The 23,377-nt window shown below is 37.4% G+C and overlaps 1 protein-coding gene across 1 annotated transcript in view; it reads left to right on the plus strand.

The window, feature by feature from the left end:
* LOC141778417 (uncharacterized) overlaps positions 1-23,377 on the plus strand; it is a 153,609-nt gene that overhangs the window by 51,893 nt on the left and 78,339 nt on the right. Inside the window, exons 25-36 of the mRNA XM_074652666.1 lie at positions 53-332; positions 590-633; positions 2,008-2,305; positions 2,450-2,493; positions 3,402-3,681; positions 6,242-6,282; positions 6,434-6,719; positions 7,096-7,139; positions 7,444-7,566; positions 7,973-8,258; positions 8,962-8,990; positions 9,396-9,681. Coding sequence (XP_074508767.1) covers positions 53-332; positions 590-633; positions 2,008-2,305; positions 2,450-2,493; positions 3,402-3,681; positions 6,242-6,282; positions 6,434-6,719; positions 7,096-7,139; positions 7,444-7,566; positions 7,973-8,258; positions 8,962-8,990; positions 9,396-9,681 — 2,041 coding nt within the window. The remainder of the gene's footprint in view (positions 1-52; positions 333-589; positions 634-2,007; positions 2,306-2,449; positions 2,494-3,401; positions 3,682-6,241; positions 6,283-6,433; positions 6,720-7,095; positions 7,140-7,443; positions 7,567-7,972; positions 8,259-8,961; positions 8,991-9,395; positions 9,682-23,377) is intronic.

A 23,377-nucleotide genomic window follows, 5' to 3' on the forward strand; every position in this document is an offset into this window, starting at 1 on the left:
CTGAGAAGTTTTTGCACTTTTGCCTCATGAACATTTCCTTTGAATTTGACAGGTGGAAACGATGGCGTCTGTTATAGAGCTGCTTTTGGAAACACTGAAAGATTTGAGTGACAAGGAGCTCGGGATGTTCAAGGATGCCCTGAGACAAACTTACTTTGTCAGACGTTACATCCTGCAGTGGCAGCTGGAGATAACAGACATGCAGGACGCAGTGTTTTTAATGGTGCTGACCGACGGCCAACAGTCTGTGGAGAATACCAAGGAGCTTTTAAAGACGATGAACAGGACTGATCTGGTGCAGAGGTTGTCAGACAGCAGCTCAGGACCCAAAAGTAAGACAATAAAGACAAAAACATTTTAAAATCATAAGTTTATAAGCTTTATCTTCTGGTCTTTACATTATAAATATTGATTATATTAATGTAGAAAACAAATATTTCAGGAGATGGGCAAAAATATCAGTGGTACATTATATGTAGCTGTAGGTTTGTATGAAATGATGTGATGACCTCATATCTTTGTATTGTTTTTTTTTAGTGAAAGTATTGCCTGATGCCAACTCGTTTTTATTTCCTTTCATTCTTCTCAGAAAAACACTCTGTGGATGAACACCTGTCTGCACTGATCCACAAAGTGAGTGATGTCATATCTGTCTGATCATACAGAGTACAGCTTGTATTCAATAAGATGTAGGTTTTAAATCATATCAACATTAATGATGATAAATTAAACCAAACTCATGATTTAAATCAAATGTTTCTCACTAAACTGAAGCTGAGATTCATTTGAGCTCAGTAATGTTGCTATTATCAATTCATTGTATTTAAAACAGTTTTTCAAAGACTTAAAGGGACTGTTTGTAACTTTTTACACGTATAAATCTACCGGGTCGGTAGCCCATGCGCGCTCGCATATGCGCGCTCGCATATGCTCGCATGTGGCTGCGCTGTTCAGACTCCCTGTGGACACGTACCATCAGACTCCAACACAAACTACACGGAAGCACAAAAACCTCAAAGTTCTATCTAGGGAAGCCCGTCTTGCAAAACAGTGTTGGTGGCGGTCGTAGTACGCGGGGTAGACCGTAGCTTTGGTCTCCAGGGCCGGAGTCTCTGCTGTACTCTGCTCCTCTGCCTGCCTGCCTTCACTCAGCTCACTCCACCTCACATGCAGGCGCGCTCACTACACACTGCAGAAGAGTTAGTTTAGCTCTGAGAATATCTAGTAAATATCCATTGGACGTTTTTGCAGAAATAACTGCTGCAGCTCCTCCAGACCAACAGAGGTTTTCCGTGTCTCGTGAAGTGACGGGGCTCCGCAGAGAGAAACGTTATCGTCTCCGACCAGGTGCCGGTGTCTCCCTCCGGCTGCGGTCGGAGACGATAACGTTTCTCTTCGGGCCTGAAGCAGGAAAAGCCAACACTAGGATCAGCAGTGATTCATGGAGAGACCTTCGTCTGGTCAGCTAACATTACTGCCAAGCAGCTGAAATATAGAGTGATATTGTGGTTTTAGCTGACGTGTGTCACCTCACAGTTTTGAGTGATGCTCGTTCATGTCTATTTAGAGCGAGCACAAGCGCGAGCCCGACGCTGACTTTCGTTGACTTAACAGCCACAGGTGTCGCTGTTAACAAGCATTTCTGAAAGTTACAAACAGTCCCTTTAAACGAAATGCAAAACATGAAAATGAGAAAGTATCTTCATTGTGCTGCCACCTGTTTGCACAGTTAATTCAACCACAACATCTGATGTTAAGATCAGGTGGCTCATTTCAGTTTTTGGCAGCACAGTGACAGAGTTACAGCCTGGAAATACAATTAAAAAAACATTCAGGTCACAGATATTAAAGAGTAGAAGGAAAAAAGAATCATCCTCTGCTCTAACAAACAGATAATTATCAGTAGCTCAGGTGAAAAACACATCTTGAAACATTCAAATGTCTAAAGTAAGGTGCAAAATCTAATAAACATATTTTCCTCTATGAACATATACTTGAATGTTCCAGGTGGCAACAATGAGGGCCGTTAAAGAGCTGCTTATGGAAACACTCAATGATTTGAGCTCCGAGGAGTTACACAAATTCAAGTGGTTGCTGCAGTTCACGTTCTTCCAGAGGAACCTTCCATTCGTCTCACAGAGTCAACTGCTGAAGTCAACCCGGGCAGACCTGGTGGAGATGATGGTGGAGATGATGGTGGAGTTGTGTGGTCAGCAGTCTGTGGAGGTGACTGAGGAGATTTTCATGGACATGAACAGGACTGATCTGGTGCAGAGGCTGTCAGAGATCAGCTCAGGACCCAAAGGTAAGAGAAAGAAGCAGAAACTGTCATATATAATACATATAAACATATAACATATACTAATGAATAAATACACTAACACAAAAACTGAACATTATAAGCTTCACATTAATTCCCATCATTCATTTATATTTCCTTTCTCCTCAGAGAAACACTGTGTGGATGAACATTGGCCTGCACTGACCCAGGAGGTGAGTAATGTCACATCTGTCATTGTCCATTGTCCTTATTCAGCTATTTTGTGATTTATACATTATTATTACATACTTAAATAAAAAATAAATAGAAATGAAGCAGTCCAATACTGATTTGTTGGTTGATTACCATGGCAACGGTCGAAGCTTCGAAGCATTGGGGTCAGGCCTAATGAATCTCAAGTAGTTTCAGGTGGATTTTATGATTTTAATAATCTTAAATCTTAAAAGTCTTCATCTGTACTGAGAGTTAATGTATTTATTTATTTATGTAATTTTATTTATTTTTCTTAATTTTATTTCTGTGAAGCCACATTATTGATTTATTGAATTGTTGTTTATCCCTCTTGTTCTTGGGGTTACACGGGGTGGGGAGGGAGCAACAGAGAGAGACATAATATGTATTTGTACATTGGATTGTTGGACACTGATTGTTTTGTACTTTGAACATTTTTTAATAATTCTTAGTTGCAGCTCTACTTTAACCACTTCAGCTTTCATTCAATAGATGTAGATTCAACATCTTCCTCATCTTGAATGTTATAAATGATGAACAAAACCAAATTCCTAATTTTCATCAGAAGTTTTTTTCAGAACTGAAGCTGCATTCAGTTTGTCTTGTGTTCACATGAGGAACGCCTTAAATAGGCAATAAAACAAAAAGTCATGAAATAGTTAACAGAAATAAAATCATTAAATGACTCATCAAGAGGATAAAAGAGAATCACCTTGATGAGAAATGTACACATGTAATCAGATAGAGCTATGATATAGCTGATGTACTCAGTACATCCTCATTTCTGAAACACAGACATTGATGAGATGTGACCAGAATAATCTGTAATCATCCCAGCTGAGAAGTTTTTGCACTTTTGCCTCATGAACATTTCCTTTGAATTTGCCAGGTGGAAACGATGGCGTCTGTTATAGAGCTGCTTTTGGAAACACTGAAAGATTTGAGTGTGAAGGAGCTCGAGAGGTTCAAGGTGGATCTGAGAGAAACTGACTTTGTCAGACATTGCATCCCGTGGTGGCGGCTGAAGATAACAGACATGCAGGACACAGTGTTTTTAATGGTGCAGATCAGCGGCCAACGGTCTGTGAAGAAGACCAAGGAGATTTTAAAGACGATGAAGAGGACTGATCTGGTGCAGAGGTTGTCAGGCAGCAGCTCAGGACCCAAAAGTAAGACAACTAGTCTTTAAGCTATGTCTTTTTCTCTTTACATTATAAATAATATATATGTATATATAATAATATATATGAGGTATGGAAAATATTTTGGAAGAGGGGACATGACTGTTGAGATGGTTTAAAGGTCATATTGATAACGTTTTTTTTATGTAGATGAATATTATTTTAAAAATAACACATCCACAGAGCTTTTAGAAAGGTGCTGAATTAGGGCTGTCAATCGATTAAAATATTTAATCGCAAATTAATCGCATATTTTTTTATCTGTTCAAAATGTACCTTAAAGGGAGATTTGTCAAGGATTTAATACTCTGATCAACATGGTAGTATATGTACATATTGTCCAGAAACCCTCACAGGTACTGCATTTAGCATAAAACAATATGCTCAAATCACAACATGGCAAACTGCAGCCCAACAGGCAACAACAGCTGTCAGTGTGTCAGTGTGCTGACTTGACTATGACTTGCCCCAAACTGCATGTGATTATCATAAAGTGGGCATGTCTGTAAAGGGGAGACTCGTGGGTACCCATAGAACCCATTTACATTCACATATCTGGAGGTCCGAGGTCAAGGGACCCCTTTGAAAATGTATCATATGTTTGGAGTGTTATTTAGCCTCCTTTAAAACCAATGACATGGTTGGTACCAATGGACTCCTCAGGTTTCCTAGTTTCATATTGTGCAAGTATCTTCTCTCTAGCTTTAAAACTGAACCCGCTACAACCTAAACATCATAAGTTGCGTTAATGCGTTAAAGAAATTAGTAGCTTTAAAACAAATTTGCGTTAACGCGTTATTGCTTTAACCTTTACAGCCCTATGCCGACTAAAAGTCTGAACTGTGAATTAATCATTTAAAAAATGTTGACGGGTCCAAAATGAATGTTTGGTTTATCTCTGTGGAAGATATCTGACATTCAGTTCCCTCTTCTAACAAGGCTTGTGAGCCAATAGTATAACGGCGTTGGTGTCACGTGGTATCTCTGTGTTGTCAGAGATCAAGTTGCCAGTTAGTGAGGAAGAAAAGCGGATAAATGGCTGAGTTTGACACTCGTGTCTCCATCAGGCTGCAGAATAAGTGAATATTTACTGTGGCAACAAGTGACAACTGAGACTAGCACATATTAGCTGTCTTGGTTTAATCCTCCCAACAACAACAACAATCTATATAATTACAATTTGGCATACATTCAGTCGGTGTCTTGTCATAGTTGGGGCCGTGGTTTAGGGCGGAGTCTCCGTGGGGGAAAACAATCCTTTTCCCCCACCTGGATATGCACGGAAAGCGTGGTTTTTAATATCATAAATTTACATACTAAAGTGCCATGTCTTATATAGACTCCTTGTCCTCACTCGACAAAGAACGTTACGTACAAAAATTCGACAGAATCGGAGTAGATGATTGTCCATATCTTATAAAAGACTGGACAGATGACCCGACTAAATGGCCTGAAGTGTCATTCCCAGATATGTTCTGCTATCTGGTTGAATCGCCTGATAAGTGACACTATTACATTTACTCAATATATGATGAATTAAACTTACCTTTATAATATCAATACCAACAGCCATATAATGTTATGATGTAATAGACTTGAATATCTGAGTGAACTCCATGCAGGTTCAAGACAGTAGCAGCGCTAATGTTACTCAAAGCCATTAGCCTGTTTTGACATGCGACATCACGCAGGGCTTTACACACAGTGCATCCTCAAGACCTACAGGTCCTTGGAAGCTCACAACTTCTTCACCAGTGGCTTTGTGGGGTCGTACTCCATCACAAAATGTCGATGTCAGACACTGATCTGTTTCATTGTGATGTGAAGCCATCCTGGAGGGTGACAGATACAGTCTGCGTTGGTTCAGGGGGCTCACTGAACCCCCTAGAAATGCATCCATATGTTTTATAATGAGGTAGAACTAATCATTTATTGTAATAATGAATAATATCGACCTTGTTGTGTCTTCTTATTTACAGAATCACAAACCAACAAGATAAGAATATAGATTTGTGGTATTTATATTTACTTATAGCCTAATAACATCGGACACTTTCTGTCCACTCATTTTTAAATATGCACTTCTCTTACACGATGTAAACAAACCACGTACCTATCAGCTGTACGGTCCAGATCAGACTAGAGACGTTACCACTTAAAAGATAGGGGAGTAGTACTTGCTCTCTTCCAACGTTTGTGTTTTTTAAACAGAAAACACAGGTTTTAGTCTGCGATATTTACTGAAAATGACAAAGAATACAGCCAACAGTAGCCTCAGTAAACTATCAGGCTCCTGGTGATCTCCCTCCAGCCTGCTGTCACCTTATTCAGGTGTTTGTAGTGAAATGAGGAGGTGTCGTATCAGATAACTCCTCATTTCAACTTCACCAATCAGCCGTTCCTCATCCGCTGGAATGAGGAATAAATAGAAACCGTTAAGTGTAATTTTGTGTTTTGTAAATTTTAGAAAAGGTAATGTTGCCTGATAACAATGTTTATTGTCAGATGTTAAATCATCACTCATGACTTTTACCACTTTTCTCCTCAGAGAAACACTCAGATGAACACCGACCTGCACTGATCCAGAAAGTGAGTAATGTCACATGTCTGACTTCAGACAACACAGCTTTCATTTAACAGATGCAGGTTAAAAATGTGGTCATCTTTAACATTTTAAATAATGATAAGACCCAAAGTCATGATTTACTTATTTATGTTATGAATGTATTGATTATTTCAGGTCGCAACGATGGCAGCTGTTAGATATCTGCTCTTGGAAACTCTGAATCATTTGAGTGACGAAGAGTTCGGGAAATTCAACGAGTTCCTGCCATCGATTGTTTCACAGAAGAACCTCCCAGACATCTCATCGATGTTCAGTCTCACATCAGACAAAGCAAACACAGTGGATCGGCTGGTGTGGACCTACGGCCAGCAGTCTGTGGAGTTCACCAGGGAGGTTTTACAGAAAATGAACAAGACTGATCTGATGCAGATGTTGTCAAAGCCCAGCTCAGGACTCAAAGGTAAGACTGTCACATCACATAATCACGTGTGCCTCATGAATGTCTAATAAATACATTTTATAATTCATCATGAAAAAAAGTAAAACTGCTTCAAAATCTGTGTCATCAGCAATGTGAAATATAAAAAGCTGTTGGCAGGATCAATGAATTAATTAAACCAACAACAGTCACACAGAATATTATCAGTTTAATGAGTTCAGTATTTGCTGCACGGCTTTCATGTTGGAAAGCTTTAGATCGTGGAGGTGTTTATGATTTGATGTGAATTTGTTTTATTTCCTTTTAAAGTAACTGAGCCTTATTGAAGTTGATTTTACTCTCCATGTCAAATTAGATTATAATCCTCTGAGTCATTTTAAATGTCTTTTCTCCCCAGAGAAACAGTCTGTGGATGAACATCAACCTGCAGTGTCAGAGACAGTGAGTCTGACTTTACACATCACAGCTTTCATTCAATAGATGCAGGTTGAAAACCGTCCTCATCTTGAACATTTTAAATGATGATACAAACCAAACCTAGTGTTTTAAATTGGATGGTTCTCAGTGTTAAGGTTGAGCTCTTCAGTAATAATGTTATCCACTGATGTTATGATAGATTTACTGCTCTGCTGCTCTACTACTGAAGATAAGAACAAATATCAAGTTATTTGTATTACCACCACCAAAGCAGGTTATGTTTGCAGCTTGGTTTGTCTGTTTTTCCATTTGTCTGTTTGTCTGTCAGCACGATTACAGAAAAACTGGCCGGATTTTCATGAAACTTGGTAAACTGTCGTGGTATGGGCCAAAAACTCAGGAAAAGGCATTATCCACGGAGGTTGTGACTACACCATCAGCGTTGACGGAGGTCTGTGCTCTCTGAGTGCCATTCTAGTTTGTAATATTTAGCCATTAAAACGAGTAGAGAAAACACTTTCTTTTAACCACTGTTACAAAAATAAGGATATATTATGTCAGATCAGGTGGTAGTAATCAGTTTATAGGAATTAAAGGGAAAAGGGAATCATCTTTTGCTTTGATGTTGCTAAAGAAATAAATACACATACAATACTTTGTAAAGAAAACAAGGTAAAACACAATCAATAGAACAGATATTAATGTATCGTCTTCAGTGATCATGCAGAAAAAACAAATCTTATTACATTTACGCTATGTCTAAAACACTGACACTGATGAACGGCAAAGAAATACATCTTTAACTGTCCCAGTTGAGAAATAACACATTTGCTTAACATATCCTTTTAATTTTTCAGGTAAAAATTGCAGCTGTGAAACAGATTGTTTTGAAAACACTGAAGGATTTGAGTAACGAGGAGCTCAGGAAATTCAAGCGGTTGCTGAAGTTCACGTTCTTCAAGAAGAGCCTCCCATACATCCAATTTGGAGTACTGTATTTTGCAGACAGTTCAGATAAACTGGTGGATTATATGGTGAAGACCTGCGGCCAGCAGGCTGTGGAGGTGACCAGGGAGGTTTTAATGGACATGAACAGGACTGATCTGGTAGAGAGGTCGTCAGAGATCAGCTCAGGACTCAAAGGTCAGAGAAAGAAGACAAAAACTGTCACTTTACACAATCATGTGTTTCTCATAAATGTCTAATGAATAGATTTTATAATTCAAACTTTATTTAATCACCAATGAAAAATATGAAAACATTAAAGGGCGGGTAGCAATTCAACATCACCACATTCATTACTCTGACTGCAGGAATCATTGAGTTGAATCCTCATTTTGCAGCAGTGAATTATTTGTATTTTATTTCCTTTAAAAGAAACTGAACCTTTTTTAGGAGGAGCAAAATATCAGGTACAATTTACAGTATAATACAGTACATCAAGACCAAATACTTTGACTTCAGATATTACCTTTCATCAATCAACACCTCTGTGACACACTATTATAATACAATTATATATAATATAATACACACTATTATAATTTGACAGCATTGTAACTTAAATATTTTGACACAATTTGAGCATCATAATCTCTAAAGGTAGTATTTGTTGCAGGGCTTTTGTATCGGAGTCCTTTAGATTTAATGTTGATGATATGGTGTCCAACTTCTCTCTGATTGATTTTTATGCCAGAGCTGAGCAGATTTTAGAGTTTTGCAATTAATTTTTCATTTTGTGTTTTATTAAAAAAAGCAACACAATCTGACCAGAGTTGTTTATAGTCAGTAGTATAAAGTATTTATCAGTCAGTCATGAGTCATTTTCTATTTTCTTTCTTCTCAGAGAAACATCCGTCTAAACCGATCCAGAAAGTGAGTAATGTCACATCAGACACACGTCACACTACACAGCTTTCATTTCATTGTTACAGGTTGACCACGATCCTCATGTTGACGGTAAAGAGGTTTAAAAAGTGTTTAAACCAGAAACACCACAACATGTGATGAGAACATGTGATCAGGTGGCTCATTCCTGCTTTTAGTTGCAGAGTGTCAGAGAGAGTTAGAGACGGTCAATAAAACACAATCACTGATAAACAGTTCATAGAATGAAATTAAATGAATCATATGGTGCATCATTGAGCCTAATGTGGTTAATATTAGTTGTTACAATACTTTCATGACTTAAATGCTTAACATGTATGCAAAGAAGTTAATGTGTCATCACTACCGTGGAGATGTGACATAAATGCCCTCTGACTACTTTGAATCCATCAGGAAAGAACCATGACACCAGTTCAGGAGAAGCTTTTGGAAACACTGAAAGATTTAAATGACGGGGAGCTCGAAAAATTCAAGCATGTCCTGCAGTCCATTGAAATGGAGAAAAGCCTCCCAATAATCCCAAGACGGAGAATGGAGATGGCAGACAGAGTTGGAATAGTGGAGCTGATGGTGCAGACCTACGGCCAGCAGTCTGTGGAGGTGACCAGGGAGGCTTTTAAGAAGATGGACAGGAGAGATCTGGTAGAGAGGTCGTCAGACATCAGCTCAGGATCCAAAGGTAAGACAAATTCTACAGAAGCCGTCCCATTACACAACATCTTTTTCATAAATGTCTAAAGGCCTTTTCACACCGGGGACGAAATGAAACAAAGATACAGAATATTTGTTGATGATTTTTAGTTTTCAAACCTTTCACACTAAGGCCGACACAAACATTTACATTCTGTGCACTCCATCCATTAAAGGTTTGCACCATCACACAATCATCGATTCATTGTTGTAGTCTTTGTTTTTACTATAATAAACCAACACACTGGAGAAAGGCTCGCTATTCAAAGTGTGCAATACTGCGTATAAAAGTTACGATGTGGTCGCATTTCCTACGGGTGGCGCCAAAGAAGCATGATATTGTAGTTTATTACACGGCTTTCTTGATTCTGACGGTCTGTTATGTCTTTATAACAGACCGTTGCTATGTATAACAGACCGTTACTATGTATAACAGACCGTTACTATGTATAACAGACCGTTACTATGTATAACAGACCGTTACTATGGGTGCAGTTCTGATCTCGGACTCTGGCGGACTGTTTTTCAGTCCCTTATCCCTTATGTAAATGCTGAGCTTTGCGTTTGTTTTCATCATTCATAACTGAACTGAACAGTCTAAATGTTTTTTATATTATGTATGTGTTTATTACATCTGATACATGGCCTTTAATACAAGGCTTAATCGTCAGTTTAATGTAGTTGAATATATAGTTGAATCTGTCTTGTTTATCGTCGACTGATCTTTGAGTCATATTTTTCTTTTTCTTTTTTGCTCATTGATGCCTCTCTGTTTAAGCTTTATGTATCCATAGAAAAATAGCAAAAACAACTAAAATATTGGCCGAGATACATGTGACTATCGCTTAGCTGTTGTTTCAGAACAACAACGCTGTTTGTGGTGTGTAGGGCGCGGAGCTGTCCATAGCACTGAAACGGAGCGGAGCAGAGGAGATCAACAGACGGACAGACACAGTTTCTTAGCCCGCTTAAGTGAGTGAGACTACAGAGTGGTGACTGACTGCAGACAGAGAGCGGCGGCTGCTTCACAACCAAAGTCGTGCATTTCTCAACTACCGACTATCGAATAAAAAAATAATCAATCCAATAATGGTAAAAATGCTAACGGTCGACCCCTAGTTCAATGTCCTACTTGATGTGGAAGGCAGGATTTTCTTTCCAGTGGTGGCAAGACACACGCAGCTACTTACTGTTGAACAACTACATTGACACCAGCTGCTAAGAGGCAGGGGTCCCAGGGTTCCATGACTGCGTGGACCACTCCGCCATTATCTGGGAGCAAATACAGACGTGCCAAATAGGAAAAATCAGACCTCCACATGGTTTGAATCTGGAGAATTCCTTCGGTTCTGTTCCACACCAGCTCATCACCTTTGCTCTTAAGTTCTTCCTCATACCAACTTGCATCTAGAACTTGATATCTACGTACTTCAGCATGTTCTCTGTGATTTTACATATCAGAATAATAATTTAAAACAAATTCATGTATGTCTTCACAAGGGCCTTCAAGAAGCTTGGAGCCTGAGGCTGGTGGAAGCGTTATGGTAATCTCTTACATTCATTCATTTGTTCATTTATGTGATGTTGCAAAAAGACACATCTCCACTTATTTGTAAAAATGATTGTCCTCTGCAGCAGGACTCCAGTGACTGGACTAAACTTGAACCTGAAGTGAACAGTCCAGATGCAGACGAATCTCCAACTTACAGGTAAAAAATAACGTCCTAAATACTTCTTTTCTTCTTTTGAATGCAATATTACAATAATACTGTTAATGCTACATTTGGTGCCAAATAAAATCAAGGCAGATACTCTCTAAGTTTACATTTATTCTGTCGTGTCCCTTCATGTGTACAGACAAAAAGTAACTCACTTGTTTTCTTTTCCACGACTTACTGTAGCCTACAGTCTGAAGCAGGAAACTTTGAATGTGGTGTTTCTGGCTTGCGCTGGGTCTGTAAGCAAAAGGTCAGCTTTAAGTACCAGTTCTGCTCTTGGGAGGAACCTATGGAGAGGATGGAAAGCATCAAATACATGGCTGCAGGTCCCCTAATAGACATCAAAGTCATTGCTGGGAAGTTAGATGAGGTGTACCTGCCACACTGGATCTGCATACGTAAGTGGACATGAAGAAAATCATAAAATACAATGTACTGACTTTTTAAATTTCAGACAGCATGTGTACAGACACTGATGCAATCCTTTCCTCCTCACTAATTGTGTGTGCTTGTATTTTGTGCAGATGACAACCCTACTCTATTAGACAGGTTTGCAGTCCTACACATAGATGACTGTGGAGATGTTGTGGAAAAAGTGTCTGAAGTCACATCGTCCCATGTCAAGCTGTCTGAACCAGTTTTCTCTCCAAGAGCAGTCCTGATGAAAGTCGGCCTTCCAGTGAAAATAAACTGCAACGTGTTAATATACTATAAACCCAACACACCATACCTCATTCTACACGTTTACCTGATCCCACGTGATCCGGCGCTACAACAGGTTACTGAATATCTTACCGTCACAAATGCATAACATAACATTCAAAACTATACCAAAGCTACAACGGAGTATTAGTGCCAGTGTTCAGAAAGAAAACAAAAGTGAAATAGCGAGAATAACATCTCAATATTTTAAAAGTTTTAATGTTACGGGAATAAAGTTGTAGTTGAGGGGAAAAAATATAAAGTAAATATTATGAGGATTAATTCTTTATATTGTATGTTTTGACGAAACTTGCCAGGATGTCTGAACTCATCTCAGATGAGGAGGGCTTTCTGAGCATTTAAGGGAAATTGGGTTCTAATGTGCTCCGTGCTAATACTTATTAAGCAGGAGGATGAAATCATTTAGTTTTGGGGGATTAGCTCTCTCTGCAGAATCCTTGTTGCAGCTCTGATTCATTGAGAACTCCCTTAAACAGCAGAGTCTTTTCTGCCAAATCTCACTGTGTAGTGTAGTTGCTATGGATGGTCAATTCCTTAACGTAAGTGGCTCTGACTGAACTGGCGGTAATTGGCGATTACGCCGCAGCGGTGTGATCTCACAGCACCGGCCTGTGTGTGTAAATCTGATGTGGGTGTGTTAAGAATATTACATCCCTACAGTGTTTAGTTTTTGCTATTGCAGTAGCACTTGCGACAGATAAGTGTATAGGACTTTTTTTCTCGAATGTACAACTTTATTCTCATGATCTTTTCCTCAATGACTATTCTTGAAATCTCACATTTTATTTTTTCCCAATAGTGACCCTAATACTCTATTATTAAAACACTGTTGCTTCATGAATGTACTTTAAAACACAGATGGCAATGTTTGATACCGTAACCTTGAAGCAGCTTTATGCTGATATTGATTATTTTTTTTCCAGACAATGGACAAGAAGAAAGGAGCATTCAAAATAATCAAGAAGCCACGACCAGACAAGTACCTGAAGATGCAACAGGGTTTCAACCTCACAGCAGACATAGACACAGCAGCAATTATCCCAGAGGTACAGTTTCAAGATTTAACTTGACTATCTGATTTTGTCAAAAACTAACTTCTCTCTCTTCTATGTATTTTTATTTTTTGCACAGAAAATAACCCTCCGATATGATAGCCAAGACCCAAATTTCTATGAAGTGTACATAGAGAATCCAGACAGGAACTTCCACCTGACACTCTCACACCTTTACAAAAGGAAGGGGGAACAACAGCGTGAACCAGTGTGGAACTGTGAAATTCGAAAAGGTCAGTGGTTATTAAACTGTATTACCTGCACTATATGAAAAACATAATGTATTCTGTCTTGTGCTTCTAGTCTTTTACCATGATTTAATCATTTTACACAATAAATGTCAATAATAAATGAAAGAGAGCCGAATCACAAGTTTATGTCCAAACACTAATGCATACTGGAAATGGACTTGCTGCTCTGTAGGCATAATAATCTGGTTGTAACCATTTGATTTATGTGTTTACCTGCCTTTTAATATATGATAATGAGGGTAAATTCCAGTTTAATTAATTCAATGAATAGAAACCATTAAAGGTGCTCCTGACTGCAAATATGGGTATTGGGACAGACCCACTGGTTAAAAACCAAAAACAAAACAAAATACGGCAACCTACCTTGCCTCACAAATGGCACCAGGTGGTTTACTGGCTCTTATAATATAAATATAAATGAATATTATTACATTAGAAAAATTGAGAAAACATTTTATGTACTACCTACCCTTATGTTATTTAGCTAAAATATCTTTTTATTTGAGGCCCATAGGGGACTTTATTAAAATGATAATGTAAACTTGAAAATGTAATTCCACAATAGCATCATAATTTCCACATACAGTATGTATGTGTTATTTGTAGGGCTGTCAATCGATAAAATCAGTTAATCACATTATTCACATTAATCACATTTTTTTTAGCTTGATTGTCAATATTTAATCGCAAATTAATCGAAATTTTTTTATCTGTTCAAAATGTACCTTAAAGGGAGATTTGTCAAGTATTTAATACTCTTATCAACATGGGAGTGGACAAATATGCTGCTTTGTGAACATGAAAATGCAAATTGGATAATTGCATTTTAATTTTACCCAAATAACACAGACATATGTGGGAAATTGTAATGCTATTGTGGAATTACATTATCATTTTGATAAAGTCCCCTTTGGGCTTCCACAGTTGTTGAACGTTTTGATGTAAATACAATACATAAAACCACAATATCACCAATCAATATTTTGTTTTGTTCTGTATTTTATTTCAGTTGACTTTCAAAACTCTGGTGAATCTGAAGGTAAGAAAAACATTTAATGAGTATTTACAAGAAATGGATTTCAGTAACAGCATGACTAGTAGGAGAGTAGAACAGAGTCAATTGTAATTTCCTTTGAAATGTTGCCTCGGTTTGTACTTGTGAAACCAAAGAGGCAAGTGGGCTGGCTATTTGGTGTAGTATTCTGGTACTTTGGTTAGCCTGCTGTAGTATTTTTGTCTAGAAGCTAGAACAAATGCATTTATTGTGCAATTGTCATTTTCATGTTGTGCAGCTGCAGAATCAACTGGACCATGTGATGGTGCTACAGTAAGAGGTAGGTACGCTGCAAAACATATTAAGGTACTTCAACTTAAAAACATACACGTTTGCATGCTTTCTTAAAATTAAAGTTGACTAAAATGCTGCTAAATTTCTTGTGAAAATACATAATTCTTGATTGATTATGGAAATTTGGGACTGCCCATTCATGCCTTTATGTAAATACACCTGTACAGAATCTGGATTTCAATGTTTTAACAATTAGTATATTATTCAAGAATGTTTTTTTTTGTTTTTTTTACCATAATGTCAACATGATATTTTCATTACATTTATTTCCTAAGTGTAAATTGTCATCAAACATTCTGTATGCCTATCTTTGTAGTCAAAAAGACAGGTGGACAATCCTCCATACCTGGTTCAAGTGACAGTGAGTAGTTTTCTATTTTCTGACCATTAATCATCACAGAAGAGCTGTCTGTCAACCAACCATTGATTATTCATTTTATATTCAACTTAATCTAAAACAGTATGTATTACCTGGCCTGAACATCTGAAACTGTATCCTGGTGTTTGAAGTTGTACTATGTAAATATTGAGCCAAAAAAGTTATGCCTTTGAAGCTCATCTGAGATGACAGAAATTTAGACTTTTTAGACACTAATCCACTGAGTGGTTCAAAAACAGGCAGGCAATGAGGGGGAAGGTTGCTTCAAAACCAGGAAGAGCAAGTTGAGGACAAATTAAGCGAAGCAAGAGCTGAGAGACAAAGTCTGTATCTAGTCTGTATATTAGTACGGATGCACCGATACCTGATATGATATCGGTGACAACGGGGCCGATCTATTCAATTTAATTCTACGTTATATATTATATACATTATGTACTGGATTTTTAATTCCAGTTTATGTTTTGACCAATTAATTGCTGCATTAAAAAGGTTTACACCTGAATTGTAATTCCTGTTAATTTTGGAAGATTTTTTTTGCTAAGTTGTTGGTGTACAATTTCTTATTTTATTAATAAATAACAATTCACTAAATGTGTTATGTTATCTATATATTTATTTGTTACATTTTGTATTACAAAGTTAGGAAAGCAATGTTTAGGTCAAGCTTGATGTTTCCTTACACATGAAATAATGATCCCAGTCACTTCCACACAGTGAGGCATACAGTTTATTAATTGAACACTGGTATTGGATCGGTACTCGGTATCGGCGGATACCCGAAGACCAGGTATTGCTGTCGGTATCGAGACTGAAAAAGTTGGATCGGTGCATCCCTAATATATTAGCCAGGTCTTTTTTTCTCCAGCACTCCAGTTATTAAAGAAAGCAGTTTGTTTGCTATTAATTTTTACTTTGCTTTTAGTTAGTCTGATGTTTATAGTCAGATGTTAAAACCATCATTCATGCAACATTTTTTATTTCCTGTCTCCTCAGAGAAACACTCTGTGGAGGAACACCTGTCTGAACTGATGCAGAAGGTGAGTAAAGTCACATCAGTCTGACTTTGCTCAACACAGCTTTCATTTAACACGATGCAGGTTGAAAAGTTGTGATGCAAACCAAACTCCTGATTTAAATTGGATGGTTCTCACATAACTGATGCTGCTTCGGGTGAGCTTTTCAACTATAATATTATCCGCCAATAAAGTAGTCAAATCATGTCCCTTTGTTTTTTCAATTTGAATTCATCAGGAAGCAACAATCACAACGGACAGAGGGAGGCTTTTGAAAATGCTGCAAAACTTGAATCAGGAAGAGTTTGACGCATTCAAGTGGAACCTGCGGGACAAACACATACTTGCAGGCCTCCCATGCATCCCACGCCACCTACTGGAGAAGAGTGAAAGGTTGAATCTGGTGAATCTGATGTTGCAGACCTACAGCCAACAGTATATGGAGGTGACCAAGAAGGTCTTCAAGGAAATATACAGGAATGATCTGGTGCAGGAGTTGTCAGACACCAGCTCAGGATCCAAAGGTAAGTTGTGGAACAAACAAACTGTTTAGTAGTGGCATATTTATACCATAAATGTTATGCTTAAATTATAAATCAGCATCTTTGAATGCAGGGTAGCTCTGGAATTTCTTTATTTTAAATACATCAAATGATTGTATTATGTAGATGCAGTTATCAGAGGCAAAACTAATGTTTGCTACATAGTCCTCACAGTGAGTAAGCCACTTGGTTAAAGATGTCGATAGTAACAGAGATAAACGCAGAGTAAGCTGATGATGGAAGTAGCTCAGGAGTGAGCCATCTTGCTTTCTACTCATCTCTGTTGAATGTTGCACATGTGCACATTCACGAGAAAATGGAGGTGGGTAAAGACAAACTCTCTGAGCTGAAGTGCAAGCGAGCATTTAAATGATCCTGGAAACAGGAGTTTAGTTGGGTGGTGTTAGAGGATGTGAGCAAAACTCCAGATGCATTTACTTAAATAAAGATTAAACATAACAATCAATCTCTGAATGGCTCTAGAGAGGGCCATTAGCATTTTCACGTCAGCCACCGTAGCTCTCCAACGCGCTTGGCACCCGGGAGAGGCTTCAGTTGGTTGCAATCTCCTCACCTCACCACTAGATACCTCCAGATCCTACATACTGGACCTTTAACATCTTCTCTTCTAATGCTTTGTGTTGGACACTATCAAATAGGCAGTAGAAACTTCTTCAACAGCATAATACGTTTTAAAATCCATCTCTGATGCAGCCTGAGAGGGAACAGAAAACACTCTTCTTCCTTCACATCATTATTCTTCGGTCATGTAACGGGACACTATCTGTTACGATCAGTGAGGTTTTGGACCCAAATGCACACACAGACAGCAGAGTTGTAGTGGAACAAAAGGCTTTTATTGCCAAAAGCAGGAATTGTGAATGGGCTGAGGGAATGTCGAGGCTAGAGTTGAGCAGAGCAGGCAGGCAACAGGCAGGCGAGAATCCTGGGAACAGGAAACAAACATAACTTGTCGAGCAAAAGTTCAAAAGACTAGGAACAAAATATCTCAGTAAATATTGCTGAGTGGCCGAGGCGAAACTACCACTTGGGTTGAGTCAACGATTCTGGCGATGAGTGACTGGAGAACCGGGCTATTTGAACTGGAGTTCATGATCTGATTGGAAGCAGCCGTGCATGATTTGATCAGGTGGATTGATTGCATCAGAGCGCGGGAGAAGCAAAGCCTGCAGGGGAGGAGATGCTCACACACACAAACAGCCAGACACGCCCACACTAGACAGACAGGGAATACACACACTAGGAAGGCTGATGGCCCGGATGGGACCGTAACACATCTGAATGATAAAAAGCCATCACTTTAACAGATACTGTAGATCAGTGGTTCTCAAACTTTTTACATCACGTACCACCTCAGAAAATATTTTACTCTCCAAGTACCACCATTATGACCAGGGGGTGGGCAATTATTTTTCCTGGGGGGCCACATGAGAAACCCAGATTGTTGCCGGGGGCCAAACTAATTCTGTCAGACGTAACCTCTATTTTATCACTACATTAATTTATAGAAAAACATACTGCACACTTATTTATCAGCATTTATTATACTGAAAATCACTCCAAACAGCATATTATTAAGAAAATTACATTATATGCAGGAGCTTTTGAACCGTACAGGACTGACTGTTTTGGGTAGTAAATGTTTCCATTAACAAAACTTAACAAAACAGAGAATCCCCCAGCATGCTAAAATATAAAAATATGCACTGCAGGTCCAAACACACAAAGTACTGTACTGTACTTTGTTATTGTCATCTATAGTGGTTGTTTGCATAAAAACACACAATTCAAATTATTATGATTATTTAAATATTTGCTTTGATTAAAAAGATCTTGGCCAGGAAGAGAGCTAATGTTAGGAAGTTAAACAGCTCATAATTCTCTCTCTATTATCTATTTTATATTGATGTGAAAACATCTGCTTCAAACAACTGGATTTATTCAAGTTTCTCACCAAAACATACATTTTACGAGATTACATTTGAACACATCATGATAACGTTGTTATTTACCTCCGCCCAATAGTCATTTTTCCTGAGCCGACTTTGAACGTCTCATAACAATAACTCAATGGCACCTCCGTTAACGTTCGTATCTCCGGTATTTAGCCAGCCAGGACTGTGCTGCCCACCGGCTGCTAACAGCTAACGTTACTAACTCTCCTCCTGCTGATTTCAAAACAGTTTTGTTATTCACAGTGTCTCTTTATCAGGGAAATAATAGGGTGCGTCCCCCTCAGGTGTAGTAGCGCCACGCTGTTGAGCGCTTTTTTTTTTTTTTTCTTCACCGTGGCTCCGGCACCAAACAAACTGAAACATGATACAAAGTGCGTATGCATCAATGTGCATGCGTAACTGTGGGAAAGCATCAATACAGAGGAATCGATAGTCAGAGATGCCTCCGCGTACCACTAGAGAGAGCACGCGTACCACCAGCGGTATGTGTACCATAGTTTGAGAACGACTGCTGTAGATGAAACCAGCAATGTTACATATTCCATGTCTGTAAAATCTTTAGCTACATGTCTACATGTTCTGGTTTATTAGAAACAAAGCAAACGTTTCAGCAGCTTTCACCCTAATTAGAATTTTCATTACTGTGTTGCAGCTGCAGGATCATCAGCTTGAGCATCTGGTGTGAATACAGCAGAGGGAGGTAGGGGCCCAAACCATAATAACATGTAACATAAACATCATTCTGTGATTCTGAAGTCATTTTCTTTGCTGTATGTGTCACTGTGTGAACTTTACACAGTTATTAGCATGTGTCGTCATGTAGATTAGTGTTGATCAGATAAAACACTGCTTGATTTTTAGTAGTGTGAGGGACTCCAGGCGTGGCAGTGACATTCAGTTGGTCCACCACTTTGGATTGCCATGACATTTTGTACAGGCAATCATGTTCCCCAGAGGATGAATCATAATAACTTTGGCGATCCTTTGACTTTTCCTCTAGCGCCACCATGAGGTTGACATTTGTTGTATTTTTGGGAAATGTTTCAACAACTGTTGGATGGATTGCCTTGATATTTGGTTCAGACATTCTGTTCCCCCTTCAGGCTGAGTTGTGATCACTTTGGTGATTCCTCAACTCTTCCTATAGCGCCATCATCTGGTCAAAATAATTTCCAATACTTTAGTTTATGACCATAAATACCTGCAAAACAAATGACATTCCCATCAGCCTCAGCTGAACTTTGTGTTTGATGCTAATTATCAAATGTGATCATGCTGAACAGAGATGGTGAACATGGCAGATATTATACCTATTTAGCCTTATCATGCCAACATGCAGCCTCACAGAGTCGTTAGCATGACTGTAGAATTAATTTTATTTTTGCAATGAAGCATTTGAATTATATTTTCTGAAAAGCAACAGATAAATTGATTATGATTTTTTGATTTCCTTTCCCAGATAAACTCTGTGGTTGAACACCTGTCTGCACAGATCCAGAAAGTGAACAAAGACACATCTGTCTGAGATGTGAACACAGCTTTTATTCAATACATGCTGGTTGAAAACCGTCCTCACCTTGAACTGAGAAATTACAATACAAAACCAAAATTCATTATTTTTCATCATACAGAACTGAGACTGTATTCAGGTTTGTCTCTTCAGCTTCTTGCATTTTTTCTTCAGTAATGTAACAGTACTGCGATCTCTAGCACCGAGGAACACAAGAAGAAATGTGACTTTTTATGCCTCTCAGGAGGGAATTTATTCAAATTTGGCACAAACGTCCATTTGGACTCAAGGATGAACTGATTAGATTTTGGTGGTCAAAGGTCACTGAGACCTCACAAAACATGTTTATGGTCATAACTCAAGAATTCATATGCTAATTATGACAATTTCACACAAATGTCTTACAAGATGAAAGTGGTGACATTTTGGACTGACCTGGATGTAAACTGCAACTTGACTGGTTGGCGGAGGCGTACAACCGTGAGGCCGTAATTACTTTATTCATGTCAGTCAAACTGAATTTTTCTGTTTTTAAAACAGAAGTGTGAAATTATTCTGTGGCATGAACACGGACGGTGATTTCCTTTAGCAACAGATCAGGTTTTTCTAGCTGCACAGTGTGCGAAAATAATTATATTAACCAGTTTATAGGATTTAAAGGAGTAAGGGGGATGAAGGGAATCATCTTTTCCTCTGATGATGTTTAAGCAATGCAAGTACACAACAGTATTACATGTCAAAATGGAACAAATGTATATATATATATATATATATATATATATAATCTGGTGTACACATTTACAACAGGATGTAAACAGGTGTGAGATCTGGAGGTGAAGAGCTTACAGGCCTACAGGGTGATGTTTCTGCCTTTATTGAGGTAAAAACAATCGTATAATGTCTACTTGCCTCACATTGAGATTCATCTTTTATTATAGTTGAGGATAAATTACATGTAATATATGCCTTTATGTATTTTTTTAAATTTCTGTTTTATAAAATTGTATTTTGTTATATTAAAGTCTTTTTATATTTACTGTATATTTTGTCTTGAAACCTTTTTCATGTCTTACATGAAGCACTTTGAATTGCTTTGTTGTTGAGAGGTGCTATGCCAACACATCTGTGTTACATATAAATGCACTGTGTACTTTGAATTCACCAGGTTGAGATGTTTTCTATTTTAAATTATTAATATGTGTGGTTCATAGTTTTATTCAAATGAAGTGGCCTAAAATCAATATATGAAGCAAGAATAATGGTGTAATGCAAAAAAAGATCTAGTAGGATGATTATTTTTTATGACTTTATGCTTCTTTGTTTATAAAAAAAAGATGTGTAACACTTTATAATAACCATCATTTATAAATGGTAAGTGATAGTTAATTAACCTCAGTGAAGTTATTTTACTCTTAACAACAAAATGATAATAATGTTTACTAATTATTAGTGATGCTATATATATATATACATGTATATATATATGATTTCCTTATGTACAATTCATTGAGCCTTCATGTGACCAAAATCACCATACAGGTACACAAAATAAATAACTTAGTTGATACAAAAATTTAAATATCAGTGACCATATACAGAATCATCTTTTCACAATATTATTTGGCAAATACTCATTTCACCTTAACCAATCAATAATAAAAAAATGTCAAAAATAAAAAAAACACATGTTCCTTCAACCTCATTATTCAGAGTAATCTTTTCTTAAAAAAAGTATCCTGATATTTGAGAACAAGTAATCCAGTAGAAACTACAGAAATGCTTCATCTTTAAATCCTCATACTTTCTCTAAAATCCTCCCTGTTGGACAATCTTACCTTCTCTGTTCCCACATCCTTCAGAGACAAGACTGGATGATTCCCATGAAATGTGCTGCAACTGGATAGATCTCTTTTCTTTTTCTTTGTATCTTCTTGTAGCAGGGGGTCACCAGGAGCCATGTGGTAATAATCTTTATATCTTTATATAATTAGCCTTTATTACTGTAATTTTACAAGAAATATTTTACTTTTAACATATATTTATTATTAGAATAGTCAAACACCGTAAATCTAAGACCATTTACATATAAATCACAAATGAAACATGTAATTTTACGTTGCAAAAGCCCAAATTTACATTAACTCAGAAGTTTTGCAAAAATAATCTGTATTTTTACAAGAAATATTTTTTGAATTCCATGAAATCCTTTTCTTCTAACATAAATTAATTGTTAAAATAGTCATAAACCTCTAAAAGAAACAGAATAATTATCTTTAAAAATGATCAAGAAAAGCTTAAATACAGATAATTACGATTGTGGTTACAAAAAATACTGTAAATCTAAGACCATTTACATATAAATAAATCACAAATGAAATTTCATTTTGAAATACAGACAGAAAATGTAAAATTTCTTGAAAAAAACTGTAAAAAAAATTTGTTTTTTTTACAAGTAGGCTCATGGGGAGCCTACTTGTAATCCCCTGGGGTATTGCACTTTTAAAATCATTAAGTAGGTCTGCCATAACTTTTATTGTGGGATGAGAACCTTAGAAAACAAGTAATTATGGTGCAAAGTATGTAACTATCCATGTTTACCTTAACCAATTTGTTGTGTTGTTGACAATATGTGACTGTATATTTTAGCAATGCTTGTTTTAATACAGGTAATTGTTGTCTTATTCATCGTACTGTTGTTATTTTTAGGCTTTATTTGACATAGTATAGGTTTTTAATTCAGTCTCTCTTTGTTTCCAGTACTGCAGCCGGTGCTGGTCTTCAGTCAGATGTGGTCGGTGTGTTCAGATATTATATATTATATTATTATACATTTTAACTTTAGTAAGTTGTGGACAAATATAGAGTAGGATCCAACTTAAAGCTAACATTAAACAGTAAGCTAATGTGCCTTTGAACAGGCCTATCGATAGCTTGTTGTATTTGGTGTTAGTCAATGAACGGTACTTTTAATGTAGGCTATATGTTTAGAAGGCTGCAATTTATTTATTGAAAAGCAAAATAATCTATAAACAAAATTAGACAATATGTAAAAACATTTTTTTGCATAGTCATAATTATATTTATCATAAATCAGAGAAACTGCTCCACAGTCTGAAGGCAGAAAAAGAAAACACAATCACTCAATCAAACTGTTCTGTGTCTGCAGACAA

The sequence above is a fragment of the Sebastes fasciatus genome, chromosome 12, assembly GCF_043250625.1.
Source record: "Sebastes fasciatus isolate fSebFas1 chromosome 12, fSebFas1.pri, whole genome shotgun sequence".
NCBI lineage: Eukaryota > Metazoa > Chordata > Actinopteri > Perciformes > Sebastidae > Sebastes > Sebastes fasciatus.